This window comes from Ostrea edulis, chromosome 8 (genome assembly GCF_947568905.1).
Source record: "Ostrea edulis chromosome 8, xbOstEdul1.1, whole genome shotgun sequence".
In the NCBI taxonomy this organism is placed as follows: domain Eukaryota; kingdom Metazoa; phylum Mollusca; class Bivalvia; order Ostreida; family Ostreidae; genus Ostrea; species Ostrea edulis.
This window is the reverse complement of record NC_079171.1, coordinates 63,745,657-63,758,749: the sequence shown is the minus strand read 5'-3', so window position 1 is coordinate 63,758,749 and position 13,093 is coordinate 63,745,657. Positions and strand designations below refer to the sequence as shown.

The 13,093-nt window shown below is 37.7% G+C and overlaps 1 protein-coding gene across 1 annotated transcript in view; it reads right to left on the bottom strand.

The window, feature by feature from the left end:
- Positions 1-1,719: 1,719 nt before the first annotated feature.
- The window catches only part of LOC125661882 (paired amphipathic helix protein Sin3a-like), a 30,219-nt gene continuing 18,845 nt past the window's right edge, over positions 1,720-13,093 (bottom strand). The window contains exons 18-26 of the mRNA XM_056147759.1: positions 12,048-12,175; positions 9,363-9,467; positions 8,657-8,904; positions 8,216-8,399; positions 7,886-8,055; positions 7,161-7,343; positions 5,008-5,183; positions 4,653-4,869; positions 1,720-3,403 (exon numbers count right to left, since the gene is read on the bottom strand). Coding sequence (XP_056003734.1) covers positions 3,128-3,403; positions 4,653-4,869; positions 5,008-5,183; positions 7,161-7,343; positions 7,886-8,055; positions 8,216-8,399; positions 8,657-8,904; positions 9,363-9,467; positions 12,048-12,175 — 1,687 coding nt within the window. The 3' untranslated portion in view covers positions 1,720-3,127. The remainder of the gene's footprint in view (positions 3,404-4,652; positions 4,870-5,007; positions 5,184-7,160; positions 7,344-7,885; positions 8,056-8,215; positions 8,400-8,656; positions 8,905-9,362; positions 9,468-12,047; positions 12,176-13,093) is intronic.

Here is a 13,093-nt window from a genome sequence, read left to right as displayed (position 1 = left end):
TTTGAAAACAAAAATTAATGGTAGAACCTTCCCCTCTTAAAAATCTTGGATCCACCCCTGTAACGAACAGTGATCAATTTCATAATTCCTATAAAGAATGCAAAATGAAGAGTTGGGCAAACACGGACCCCTGGATATACCAGAGGTGGGGTCAGATGCCTAGGAGGAGGAAGCATCCCCTGTCGACCGATCACAACCGCTGTGAACTCTACATCTTGATCAGGTAAACGGAGTAATCCAGTGTTTAGAGTAGGGAAACAGCCACCTGTTTTCCAGATAATTTTAACAAGAGGTCCATGGGCACCAACGCTCACCTGAGTCACCTTTGTCCCTGCTATTCTTCAGAAGTTATCCCATAACAAATTTTGACCCCAGTCTTGCCCTACGAGGTTATGATTTAACGGAACTTGAACCCTCGTTATCAGTATGTCTGCCTCACTCTCTTCTGGAGATCATGTGCTATGTAAAATTTGATCCCCAACTTTAGTCCCACGCCCCAACGTCCATGAAAAAACGAAATTACTTTACACAACTTGGGATCGTTTCCACATTAATGTCATCAAGTGTGGCCATTTTTTCCTTCTTCAAATTTCCTAAATATTCTCGTGTACAACTTCAAAACCCAACCCTAAATATGATTCAGCACTGCATTATATAACTAACCACAACCCTAAATATGATTCAGCACTGCATTATCTAACTAACCACAACCCTAAATATGATTCAGCACTGCATTATCTAACTAACCACAACCCTAAATATGATTCAGCACTGCATTATCTAACTAACCACAACCCTAAATATGATTCAGCACTGCATTATATAACCACGGCCCGTGTTTTTCACCTGAGGATGCCTGCACTTAATACAACTAGTCCTGCTGTCTGATTATTTCCCAGTGTATCCCCATGTAAAACTTCAATCCCCTGTTGTGGCCCCATATCACCCTCAAGGGCCATATTAACAAACTGGAATCTGGGCTACCCAAGGATGCTTGCATATTAATATGACTAAGCATGGGCCTGTTGCTGTTCTTAAGAGGAAATTTTTTCCAAGACATTTTCTATAAATACAGTAAAACATGGTTATAGCGAAACTCCAGGATCAGTGACCAAAAAGTTCGTTAAATCCAGTGAAGTTTTTGTGATGTTCCTGATACGGGAATAATTATCACTTCGTTATAAGCGTGAATTCGTTATAAGCGTGAATTCGCTATAAGCAGGTTTTACTGCATCTTATGAAAACTTTGATCCCCTATTGTGCCTCACCCTACCTACGACGGCCATCATTTGGACATTTCTGGAACTCCAGCTTTGTCTTTTCTGGTTCAAGATTACAAAATTAGAGGTCCCTTTACCCTTTATGACAAGTTTGGTTGAAATTGGCCTGTGGTTCTGGAGAATTCGAAAATGTGTAAAGTTTACGGACAGATGATGGATGAACTCTATAGCTCAGGCGAGCTACAAATCTGAAATTACTGCACAAACAAATTTTCTTCTTTCTTGTCCTCTTGAGTAACATATAAACATTTAATCACTTCCCCGCCCTGAGTCCACTTTTGGAAACATATACCGCATCTTACTGCGTAGAGAGCAACTGAACACCTTCGTGAAAAATCGAGTATAAATATCTGTATGTATATATTGTATATTAACCCGTGAATGACAACACATATTGTATTTTATATATTGTATATTAACCCGTGAATGACAACACATATTGTACTTTATATATTTATTACACTTCTTCTACGCTAAACATACACAATGTAACGACTGGTAAACAAGGCAACATCTGATAATATTATCAGACAATATCTGCACACGAATTACAATGTCATGTGTAACAAAAATGTCAACGCCTGCTACTCCAAGTCCGTGAATATTTACAATGACATATGTATCTATATACAGCAATCATGAGGCGAGTCATCTCTCCACGCATAGACATTCATATTGTTACGTAATGTATATAAATATTCATATTGTTACGTAACGTATATATTCATATATATAAATATTCATATTGTTACGTAACATTTATGAATATTTATATTGTTATGTAATGTATATTAATATTCATATTGTTACGTAACGTATATAAATATTCATACTGTTATGCAACATATATATTTATATTGTTACGCAATGTAAATAAACATCCATATTTTTACGAAACGTACATAGACAAGGTTTCTTGCCAAAATGTCACTTGAAATTTCTTATTTAATTGAGACCATGACAAACAATAAATAAAGGATAGCAAATGAGACAAAGCATGAGTGAAAAATGGAAATGTGCCTGAAGCTAATTTATATGGCAGTAGAGGTGAATCTGAAATGGAGGGCAGGACTTGCCATTACTTACAGTACACAGTATAGAGTGAACCTATTTATACTTCTTAATAAAAAATATCATTTACTAGTGAGAGTCGGGGAAACACATATATAAATATATACAACATCTCCAACCTAATTCTGAGACTCGACAAATGCAAGACTGAGTGATCAAAATATTACATAGCTAATGTACATGTTATAAAAGTATTACATAAATAATGTAATAAAATAGTCAAAAGCTAATGTAATATACAAATACAGATTTTAATCAGAACACGAATAACAGGAGTTACACATTTTAACATCTGTAACACAGACAACGCTGGTCGCTTGTAAATACTCACAGAACCAGAAGTCCAGGTATGTCACACGCCTCTATGTACAATCTGTAACACAGACAATGCTGGTCGCTTGTAAACACTCACAGAACCAGAAGTCCAGGTACGTCACACGCCTCTATGTACAATTTCAACTCCGGGCCATATATTAAATCTCGCTTAAAAAATATTTCTTTTTCATTATGATCACCAAACTTTGGTACACAAGTCAATGTGAACTTAGACCTACAGGTCTGTACACATGTCCCCCACCCCCCTCCCCCTGTTCAAAGTGAGGTGAAAATTCATTCATTGGTTCTCATAAAAAGAATAAAATATCCTGCCGCGAACGATGACAAACGTCGGTTAATCGCACGAGGACGAAGAACCATTACACATCAAATTTTGTGTAACCGTCTTGCATTGTGTAATTTTCACAAGTAACTTTTACAAACAGTGTACCACAAAAGCTTTAACTGGTGGCCTCTTTAGCTGGTTCTGGTTCCCCTGCCTCACTCTTGGTCTCGTATTCGTACTCCACGCGGTACTTATTGTAGGGGAAGTAAGGTGTGGTATCCTCTGCGCCGCACTGCTCCAGCGTGGTGGTACACGCCACGAGATCATCCCCGTCTCCCATCAGCCACCTCTCGCACCTCTTTTTCTGCTCTTCCGTCAGATTTTCCTGACGCCAGCGACTGATCCATGTGGAGAATTTGTCATGAAGCTTCACGGACACTCTCTTGTGAGACTGTAAAAACAATGAAATACTTGTGACGTCATTATCAGTCTTAAAAACTTTTATTCTAGTGTAGCATAACCTTTATATCTGAAAAAATCTAAATTTCACTGCAAATTTTCAGGACACACTTTTCAAATACATCAGATACACATCAACAATAGAGGTTAACAAATTTCTTGTTCTATGAGTAAAATTTGAGAATAGCTACACTGTTAAGCAGGGCTGTGGAGGACTGTCTTATTCTCAGATAATTACACAATAAGGTTATAAATTTGCAAGGCTTTTATTTGTGTATAATTTCACTCAATCAAGAACTTAACAATAGTTTACTTCACGTGATATTTATCTGAATGACCTCTTTGACCTTTGTGAGTTAGATATTCACCTGACTGACCTTTGTGAGTTAGATATTCACCTGACTGACCTTTGCGAGTTATATATATTATTACTACAGTAACTTGATCCAAAGAGTCAGATCACGTCGAGTTGACAGGCGCAAATCATCAGATTACACGAGTTTGATCTGATGATCCGCGCCTGTCAATGAGACGTGATCCAAATCTTCGGATGAAGTTACTGTAGTAATGATAAATTTATTATATACCCCCTTATGCATTTAAAATCCACATTTATAAGATAATAAATGTAATCCAAATTATCAAAAACACAGACATACCATGAAATTATGTTTTGTGTACGCAGTTTCGTTTGTTATGCGGTCAATATTTTCCACAAATAACGTTGCGTTGATGCATTGTGACGGCATCAGTTTCAAATCAGATCAGAGGATACTGATACGGAATCAGAAAACCACAGTGTGGTGATCCGGAAAACCGGATCATATGCTGTGAAATTCACAGTATCAACGAACGATACATTGATGGGTATATAATAAAGATATTTATCTGACTGACCTCTGTGAGTTAGATATTCATCTGACTAACCTCCCTGGCCTTTGTGAGTTAGATATTCATCTGACTGACCTCTGTGAGTTAGATATTTATCTGACTGACCTCTGACCTTTGTTGAGTTATTTATCTGACCGACCTCTGACCTTTGTGAGTTAGATATTTATCTGACTGACCTCTGACCTTTGTTGATTTATTTATTTATCTGACTGACCTCTGTGAGTTATATATTCATCTGACTAACCTCCCTGGCCTTTGTGAGTTAGATATTTATCTGACTGACCTCTGACCTTTGTGAGTTAGATATTTATCTGACTGACCTCTGTGAGTTAGATATTTATCTGACTAACCTCCCTGGCCTTTGTGAGTGCCGTCCGTTTGTACAGGTAGTACTCGCTGTTGACGACATACACGATTTTAAACGAGTTGACGTTAAATTTACACTCCGTGTTGTCCAGAATATCCATGTCTTCTGTGGATTGTTTGGGTGACCCAGGAATTTCTTCCGTTTCCGTATCCGACCGCGATTTCTGATTCTTCTGGTGTAGACGCCATTGTCGCACATTTCTGAAGAAAACAAACACATTGTTACCAAACTGTGCATGTACATATTCCTTGTCTATTCGGTCTTTTCTAATACATGTAAAATACAGGTATGATTGATCACCTGGGTAAGAAGACATTAATACAGGTAAGATTAATCACCTGGGTAAGAAGACCGGTTTGCGGTTCAGGTGTTCCTTGAGGTCATCGGATACGGTGTCGTCCTTGGAGACGTACTTCTCCACGTACTCGGACCAACGCTCCACTTCTATTGGGTCGTCAGACTGCTCGTGGTCAGTGTCCATGAGTTCAAAGGTCAACTTACACTCCTTCTTGAACTGGTGAATATAATAAAGAATATCATTCTACATTCCTCACATTAATATCATTCTACATTCCTCACGCTAGTGACTCACATTAATATCATTCTACATTCCTCACGCTAGTGACTCACATTAATATCATTCTACATTCCTCACATTAATATCATTCTACATTCCTCACGCTAGTGACACACATTAATATCATTCTACATTCCTCACACTAGTGACTCACATTAATATCATTCTACATTCCTCACATTAATATCATTCTACATTCCTCATGCTAGTGACTCACATTAATATCATTCTACATTCCTCACACTAGTGACTCACATTAATATCATTCTACATTCCTCACACTAGTGACTCACATTAATATCATTCTACATTCCTCACATTAATATCATTCTACATTCCTCACATTAATATCATTCTACATTCCTCACATTAATATCATTCTACATTCCTCACATTAATATCATTCTACATTCCTCACGCTAGTGACTCACATTAATATCATTCTACATTCCTCACATTAATATCATTCTACATTCCTCACATTAATATCATTCTACATTCCTCACGCTAGTGACTCACATTACTATCATTCTACATTCCTCACGCTAGTGACTCACATTAATATCATTCTACATTCCTCACACTAGTGACTCACATTAATATCATTCTACATTCCTCACATTAATATCATTCTACATTCCTCACATTAACATCATTCTACATTCCTCACGCTAGTGACTCACATTAATATCATTCTACATTCCTCACATTAATATCATTCTACATTCCTCACATTAACATCATTCTACATTCCTCACGCTAGTGACACACAGTAATATTCTATATTCCTCACGCTAGTGACTCACATTAATATCATTCTACATTCCTCACATTAATATCATTCTACATTCTTCACGCTAGTGACTCTATTAGTTACACAGTTAGTTAGTGACCTGATATGGAAAAATACATGGTGTGAAAAGAAAACCCGTATCGGGCGAGGCGAAGCCGAGCCCCGATACGGGTTTTCTTTTCACACCATGTATTTTTCCATATCAGGTCACTAACTAACTGTGTAACGAATTTATCACGCCGAAGACCTCTAACTGTATATGTGGGGGTCTATATCATACAACTTAGTCAAATGTCTTTCCTTTTGACACGGCTGCAAGTCGAACCCGACGATAAATAAAATCACTCGCCCAATACGGATTTTACTCGCATGATACGGTTTTTTTCATGGCGTCATGTGACCAAGATCTGACCAATTAGATTTCAACAATTTTGTCTGAGGCGTGATAAACATTAATATCATTCTACATTCCTCACATTAATATCATTCTACATTCCTCACGCTAGCGACTTACAGTAACATTCTACATTCCTCACACTAGCGACTTACAGTAACATTCTACATTCCTCACGCTAGCGACTCAGTTCACAAAATGATGATGATCATAAGGTCAAACACTAAACAGCAAATTATGTCAAAAGCAAATATTAAGGGTAAAAAAATCTACGATCTCAGACAGGATGTGTTCAGCTGGCCCTTTCTCCTTACAATGTTATAAAAAAATTCTACTTCTAATGACATGGCAATTTCTGTCTATCAACAATGACATCACGTTCTATCTATCAACAATGACGTCACGTTCTATCTATCAACAATGATGTCACGCTCTATCTATCAACAATGATATCAGGTTCTGTCCATCAACAATGATGTCACGCTCTATCTATCAACAATGACATCACGTTCTATCTATCAACAATGACATCATGTTCTATCTATCAACAATGACATCACGTTCTATCTATCAACAATGATGTCACACTCTATCAACAATGATATCAGGTTCTGTCCATCAACAATGACGTCACATTCTGTCTATCAACAAATATGTCACGCTCTATCTATCAACAATGATGTCACGTTCTATCCATCAACAATGACGTCACGCTCTGTCTACTTACCAGGACGACTTTAAAACAGTTTTCTTCACTGAGGCTTTGCTCCGCCCTCTTCTGGTAGACGTTCTCCTTCGCTGACCGCTGATGGACGGTGGCGACTCGACCACCTGTGGCGCCGTTCTTGCGTTCTTCCTGGAAGAGTGTAGTGATCCGCACACACGACTCGTCCTGGACAATGTGCTGCAACTAATATTGAAAATACCAAGATAGTAAAGCTGAACCAATTCTAAATATTGAGCAGAAAATATCTGCCTATGTCAAGAGAGGATTGACCATGTGACCTAAAAATCAATAAGGGTCATCTACTCCTTATGTTGTACCAGTGTACCAAGTTTGGTGTCAATCAAGCAAATGATTCTTAAAATATAGGAGACAATATATTACAAAGTTCAGTTTAACTTGACCTTAGACCATGTGACCTCGAAATCAATAGGGGTCATCTTCTCCTTAAGATGTACCTAAAAATCAATAGCGGCTCTCTTCTACTCATAACAAACCCACATATGAAATATCATTACAATGAAGTGAATGGTTCTCAAGATATTGAGTGGACAACATGTGGTCTACTGACCGACCAAGTGACCGACAGGTGCAATTGCAGCGATATGCCCCTCTTCTTTGAAGAGGGGGCATAAATAAAGAACACTCCCTCCTTGAAAATGACGAATTAGAAAACATCAAAACCTCTGAAATTTCATTCCAGAGATTCAACACCTGCTACAACTCACTTGTCTGACAAGATTCTGAACGAGTTTCTCCATCGTGAAGGCAATGTAGGCATGAATGCCGTACATTTCTCTTAGCTGGTCCTCGTACTGCGTGGATTCCAGGTTCCCATCCAGCAAGCTCTTCACCATCTCCAGGAAGTATGGGTAATACTCCTCGGCCTCAATCTCACCTGTAACCATGACAACAAATCAAATAATTAACATTTCCAGGACGTATGGGTAAATACTCCTCCGGCTCAATCTCATCTGTAACCATGACAACAAATTAAACAAATGATTGTGTATGCCCTGGAATCGAACATGAAAAATTATGTGAATTATTCCACTTACTTGGGGCCTTCAGACGTAGAGCGATGGCAGTGGATTCTTTTCTGTCTTTCCGACACTGGGCCTCCTCGGCAGCAATTTTAACAGAATACGTGTAAATTTTGTACAGACGTTCACAGAGGATTTGATGGAGGCGAAAAAACAGATACCAGTTATTGTTGACAAAGAACAGCGAGTACACATCGTCCTGTAACACAAATAAAACCATCAGTTTCAGGACGGTAGTATCTAAAAGAATCTAAGCTACAGGAAAATTAAATCTTGTTTTTGCTCATGAAGTACATTTTGTAAATTATCAAAATGTTTCCTAGCCTAAAACGGAAGGAGTTTCACAAAAACCACACTGGTGTAAACATGTTGTAAAGAGACAAGAGTTCACCTGATCTCAATTTAACGGACTCCTTCAAATGAGTTTTAAAACCTTAGATATATATATATACGCACGTCTTCAATATCTTCATCATTCGTGTTTTCGTCTTGGTTCCCGTTGATGACAGCGGAATCTGCAGATTTGCTTTCTTCCTCTTCTTCCATCTTAATTTCTGTTTCCATTTTCTCTTCCTTGATTGGCTGAGTGGCCATTTCACTGTCCTTATTATTTCTCCCTGAACTTGAAGTTTTGTCCTTTTCCGGTTCCTTCTTTTCTTCTGATTTTGGTGCTTCCTTATCTGCCTCATCAGTTTCCATTTCATCTAAAAATATCACAAATCCGACAATAGGTAAAAAATTATCTGACGAACTTCTTAAAATGACAATGTACATCAAAGTCTTCTGAAGGTATGACCCAACACAACGAAAGACACTATTCCTACAACACTGCGTAGTTGGATGTCCCTTGAAATACATTCAAATACACTACTGAATATTCATCAACACTGCTATATTACAAGTCCTGTAAATCATTTTATTTATTACATATCAAAGCCTACCACACGCGTGTTAATCTCTAGAGCCGCTAATCTGAGACAGACCAGCCTACCACATGTGTGTTAATCTCTAGAGCCGCTAATCTGAGACAGACCAACCCACCACACGAGTGTTAGTCTCTAGAGCCGCTAATCTGAGACAAACCAGCCTACCACATGTTACTACGTAGAGCCACTAATCTGAGGCAGTTCCCTGAAATGTCAAACAGAGTGATCTCCCTTACCTTCCTCCTCGTCGTCGCTCATTTCCTGTCGTGGACAAAAGAACAGATCTGGTATCAGTTGTCGTAGCAACAGCTTGATCCTGTGTTTATCTTCCTTATGGATTCCTACAAATCAACAGCAAAATTCTCGTTTAATTCATAATTTTTCTCCATTTTGACATGAAAGTATGGTATAAAATAAAGTGCACCGCCACGGCACGATACGCCCGTCACATATTGTTAACAGTATAGATTGTACCCATTAAAACATTTTTTTTATATCAACTTAATTAAATGTCACAGTGACCTTAAAGTAAGATGCGTCACACCTTCTACCTAAGATGCATTAGTTGACCAATTTTGGTGATTCTAGGTCTAATAGTTTTCAAGTTATGAGCCGGACAAGTTTTTGCCATATATGGTCATATCTTCTTGATGAAAAGTCACAGTGACCTGGTTTTAATGTGCGACACACCTTCTACCCAAGATGTATCTACAAACAAAGTTTGATGATTCTAGGCCTTGTAGTATTTAAGTTACGGGTCGGACACGAAAAGCTAACAGACGGACGGACAGACGGATATCTTCTTAATGAAAAGTCACAGTGACCTGGTTTTAATGTGCGACACACCTTCTACCCAAGATGTATCTACAGACAAAGTTTGATGATTCTTGGCCTTGTAGTATTTAAGTTGCGGGTCGGACACGAAAAAGCTAACAGACGGACGGACAGACGGATATCTTCTTAATGAAAAGTCACAGTGACCTGGTTTTAATGTGCGACACACCTTCTACCCAAGATGTATCTACAGACAAAGTTTGATGATTCTAGGCCTTGTAGTATTTAAGTTATGGGTCGGACACGAAAAAGCTAACAGACGGACGGACGGACGGACATGAACGCCATACCATAATACGTCCCGTCTAAGACGGGCGTATAAAAATGAAAATAACAAACAGCGATTAATCTCGTAACTCCCATAAGGACAACAAAATTAAGAGTTGGGCAAACACAGACCCCTGTATTCTAAGAAAATTTTACATTCATTACATTTTGGGCAATTTAGAACAAAAGCTGGATTAGGCCACTGATAAAATATGTTGTGTTTCCGCTAACCCGACCGACCCTAAATTATAGCCCCGACCCTAGAAATTTTTTCCGCTAATTTGAAAAAAAAATTCTTCATTTTTCCGGAAAAAATATATTCTCGGTTCTTGGTTTTCTTTTTAGTTAGACATTGAGATGAAGTCATTCAAACGCTTTAACGATGTACAAAATTGCATGGTATTGTGTCAAGCGTTTAAACAACATTGATAATGTTTGTAACTAACAGCATGGCATGATGGTTGACCTAGTACTGTACCTTCATGCTTGCCTCACGCAACGGTGCTTTGACAATTGAAGTTAACAGACGGCCGAAAGACTTTGCCAAGTGTCATGTTTCCATAGAAGACTTTCTTTTGTTAAAATTGCCAACTCCTATGGTGTTTTTATGGAGGTCATGATGCAGAGTGACAGACATTATATAGTGCACTTGAATGTCCAGTCTTTCAAATTTGTATGCACATCCATGGTTTCTGCTGCAGTTCTAACTGAATACACTATGAAAAAGGCCACAAATAAAGCAGTGAACGCATCCGAGTTGTTGATGGCTGTTGAGAGCCGGGGAGGGGGATGTGCAGACTTTTTTTTTTAAAATAAAAATTTATGTCCGGTAAAAAGTGTTAGCTGGAAGAGAGTTGGATCCCATTAGGATAAAAGGGATCTGCCCAGACTGTCTTCCTACCCTTGTTCCATTTAGATTGTGAAAGTACATTCAGAAATGAATTAATAAACTTAAAATAGGTTAATGATGTTGATATTTTGGTGATTTTTTAATATTTTTTTTCAAATCATCATATTATTTTCCTGTCAAACATATCCAATAGTAGTATTCCCATGACAACCAATCTAAATGTAGAAACAATATATCTGGTACTTGTATAGCATAGGGGCATAAAGGAGTTAACTTTAATTTGTGTTTTATGCTATATGTTTCATTGAAAAATATTGTTTCTTCTAAAACATCTGGAAATAATCCTCAGCCAATAACAGGTGAAATGCTAAGATTGAAAGTTTACTTGCAATGCAATTTAAGCAAAATTTTATATTGAAAGTATAACATTCAATAGATCATTGAACTTGTTAGAGTTTACAATGTTTTCTTATACTTTGAAAAAAAAAAAAAAAAAAAAAAAAAAAAAAAAATTTTATTTCCTACCTACCTAACCTATTTTTTTCTGGAACGTTAGCGGAAACTCAACAATTTTTGTCGTTGGCCTTAACCAAAACTAGCAAGATTCAGGAGAAGGTGAATTTAAGATGGGATGAAATTGTTTTTTATTCAACACTTCTAAACATACAATTACAACCAAGCTCTCAATGGAAAAAAAAAGATATATGCAAAAACACAATTAAGTCACCAGAAGTCAAAAACCATTTCAAATACTTCAAACTTTTACCTATATATCTGCCTTGTTATTTGGAGCTACATGTATACATGAAATTGTCACGATGTGTTATACCCCCCCCCCCCCCCCCCTCCTCCCTGACTTACTAGCTTGTCGTTTCATGTGATGGAGTACCAGTGACACTCTATCCCCCCCGCCCCTTCCTTGACTCACCAGCTTGTCCCCCCCCCCCCCCCACCCCACTCCCTGACTTACCAGCTTGTCGCTTCATGTGATGGAGTACTAGCGATGCTGAATCCTCTACGATTGATCTGTCCTTGTATATATAACTCAGGTGAGGGTTAAACGCTTCAGCACTCTCTGTTTCCTGTTCTGATCGCTGTCAAACATTAAACACATCAATGAATCGGATTGTCAAACACTAAACACATCAATGAATCGGATTGTAAAACATAAACACATCAATGAATCGGATTGTCAAACATTAAACACATCAATGAATAGGATTGTCAAACATCAAAAACACATCAATGAATCGGATTGTCAAACATTAAACACATCAATGAATCGGATTGTCAAACATTAAACACATCAATGAATAGGATTGTCAAACATCAAAAACACATCAATGAATCGGATTGTCAAACATTAAACACATCAATGAATCGGATTGTCAAACATTAAACACATCAATGAATCGGATTGTCAAACATTAAACACATCAATGAATCGGATTGTCAAACATCAAAAACACATCAATGAATCGGATTGTAAAACATTAAACACATCAATGAATCGGATAGTCAAACATTAAACACATCAATGAATCGGATTGTAAAACACTGACGCCCCCGCATGGCAGCAGAGTAATTAAGGTACCCAAAGAAAGGGCTTGCCACATGGAATATACATGTGAAATTTGAAAGCCCTAGCACTAAGAGTTCAAAAGATACGGTCAAGGTTAAAGTTTTTCAAAAGTAGGTTAAAAGCCAGGGTTGTGAAATCAAAAAATTTTGGAACCAAAAGAAAGGTTTTGTCACAAGGTACTGATGTGAAATATGAGAGCCCTAGCACCACCCATTCAAAAGTTATGGCCAAGGTTATTGGACAGACATAACAAAAATTAAATGCACCCCAAATCTCCAATTGCTGTAATGGGCTTTAATTTTGTGGGGCTAAAATTTCGCCACTTTTATCAAATGGGATTTCATGATGGTTTAAATTTCTCAGATAAAAGCCTTCGAATAGTTTGTGTTTACTCATACTCCCAAATACTTTGAACAGCACTTTGCGATGGTTTT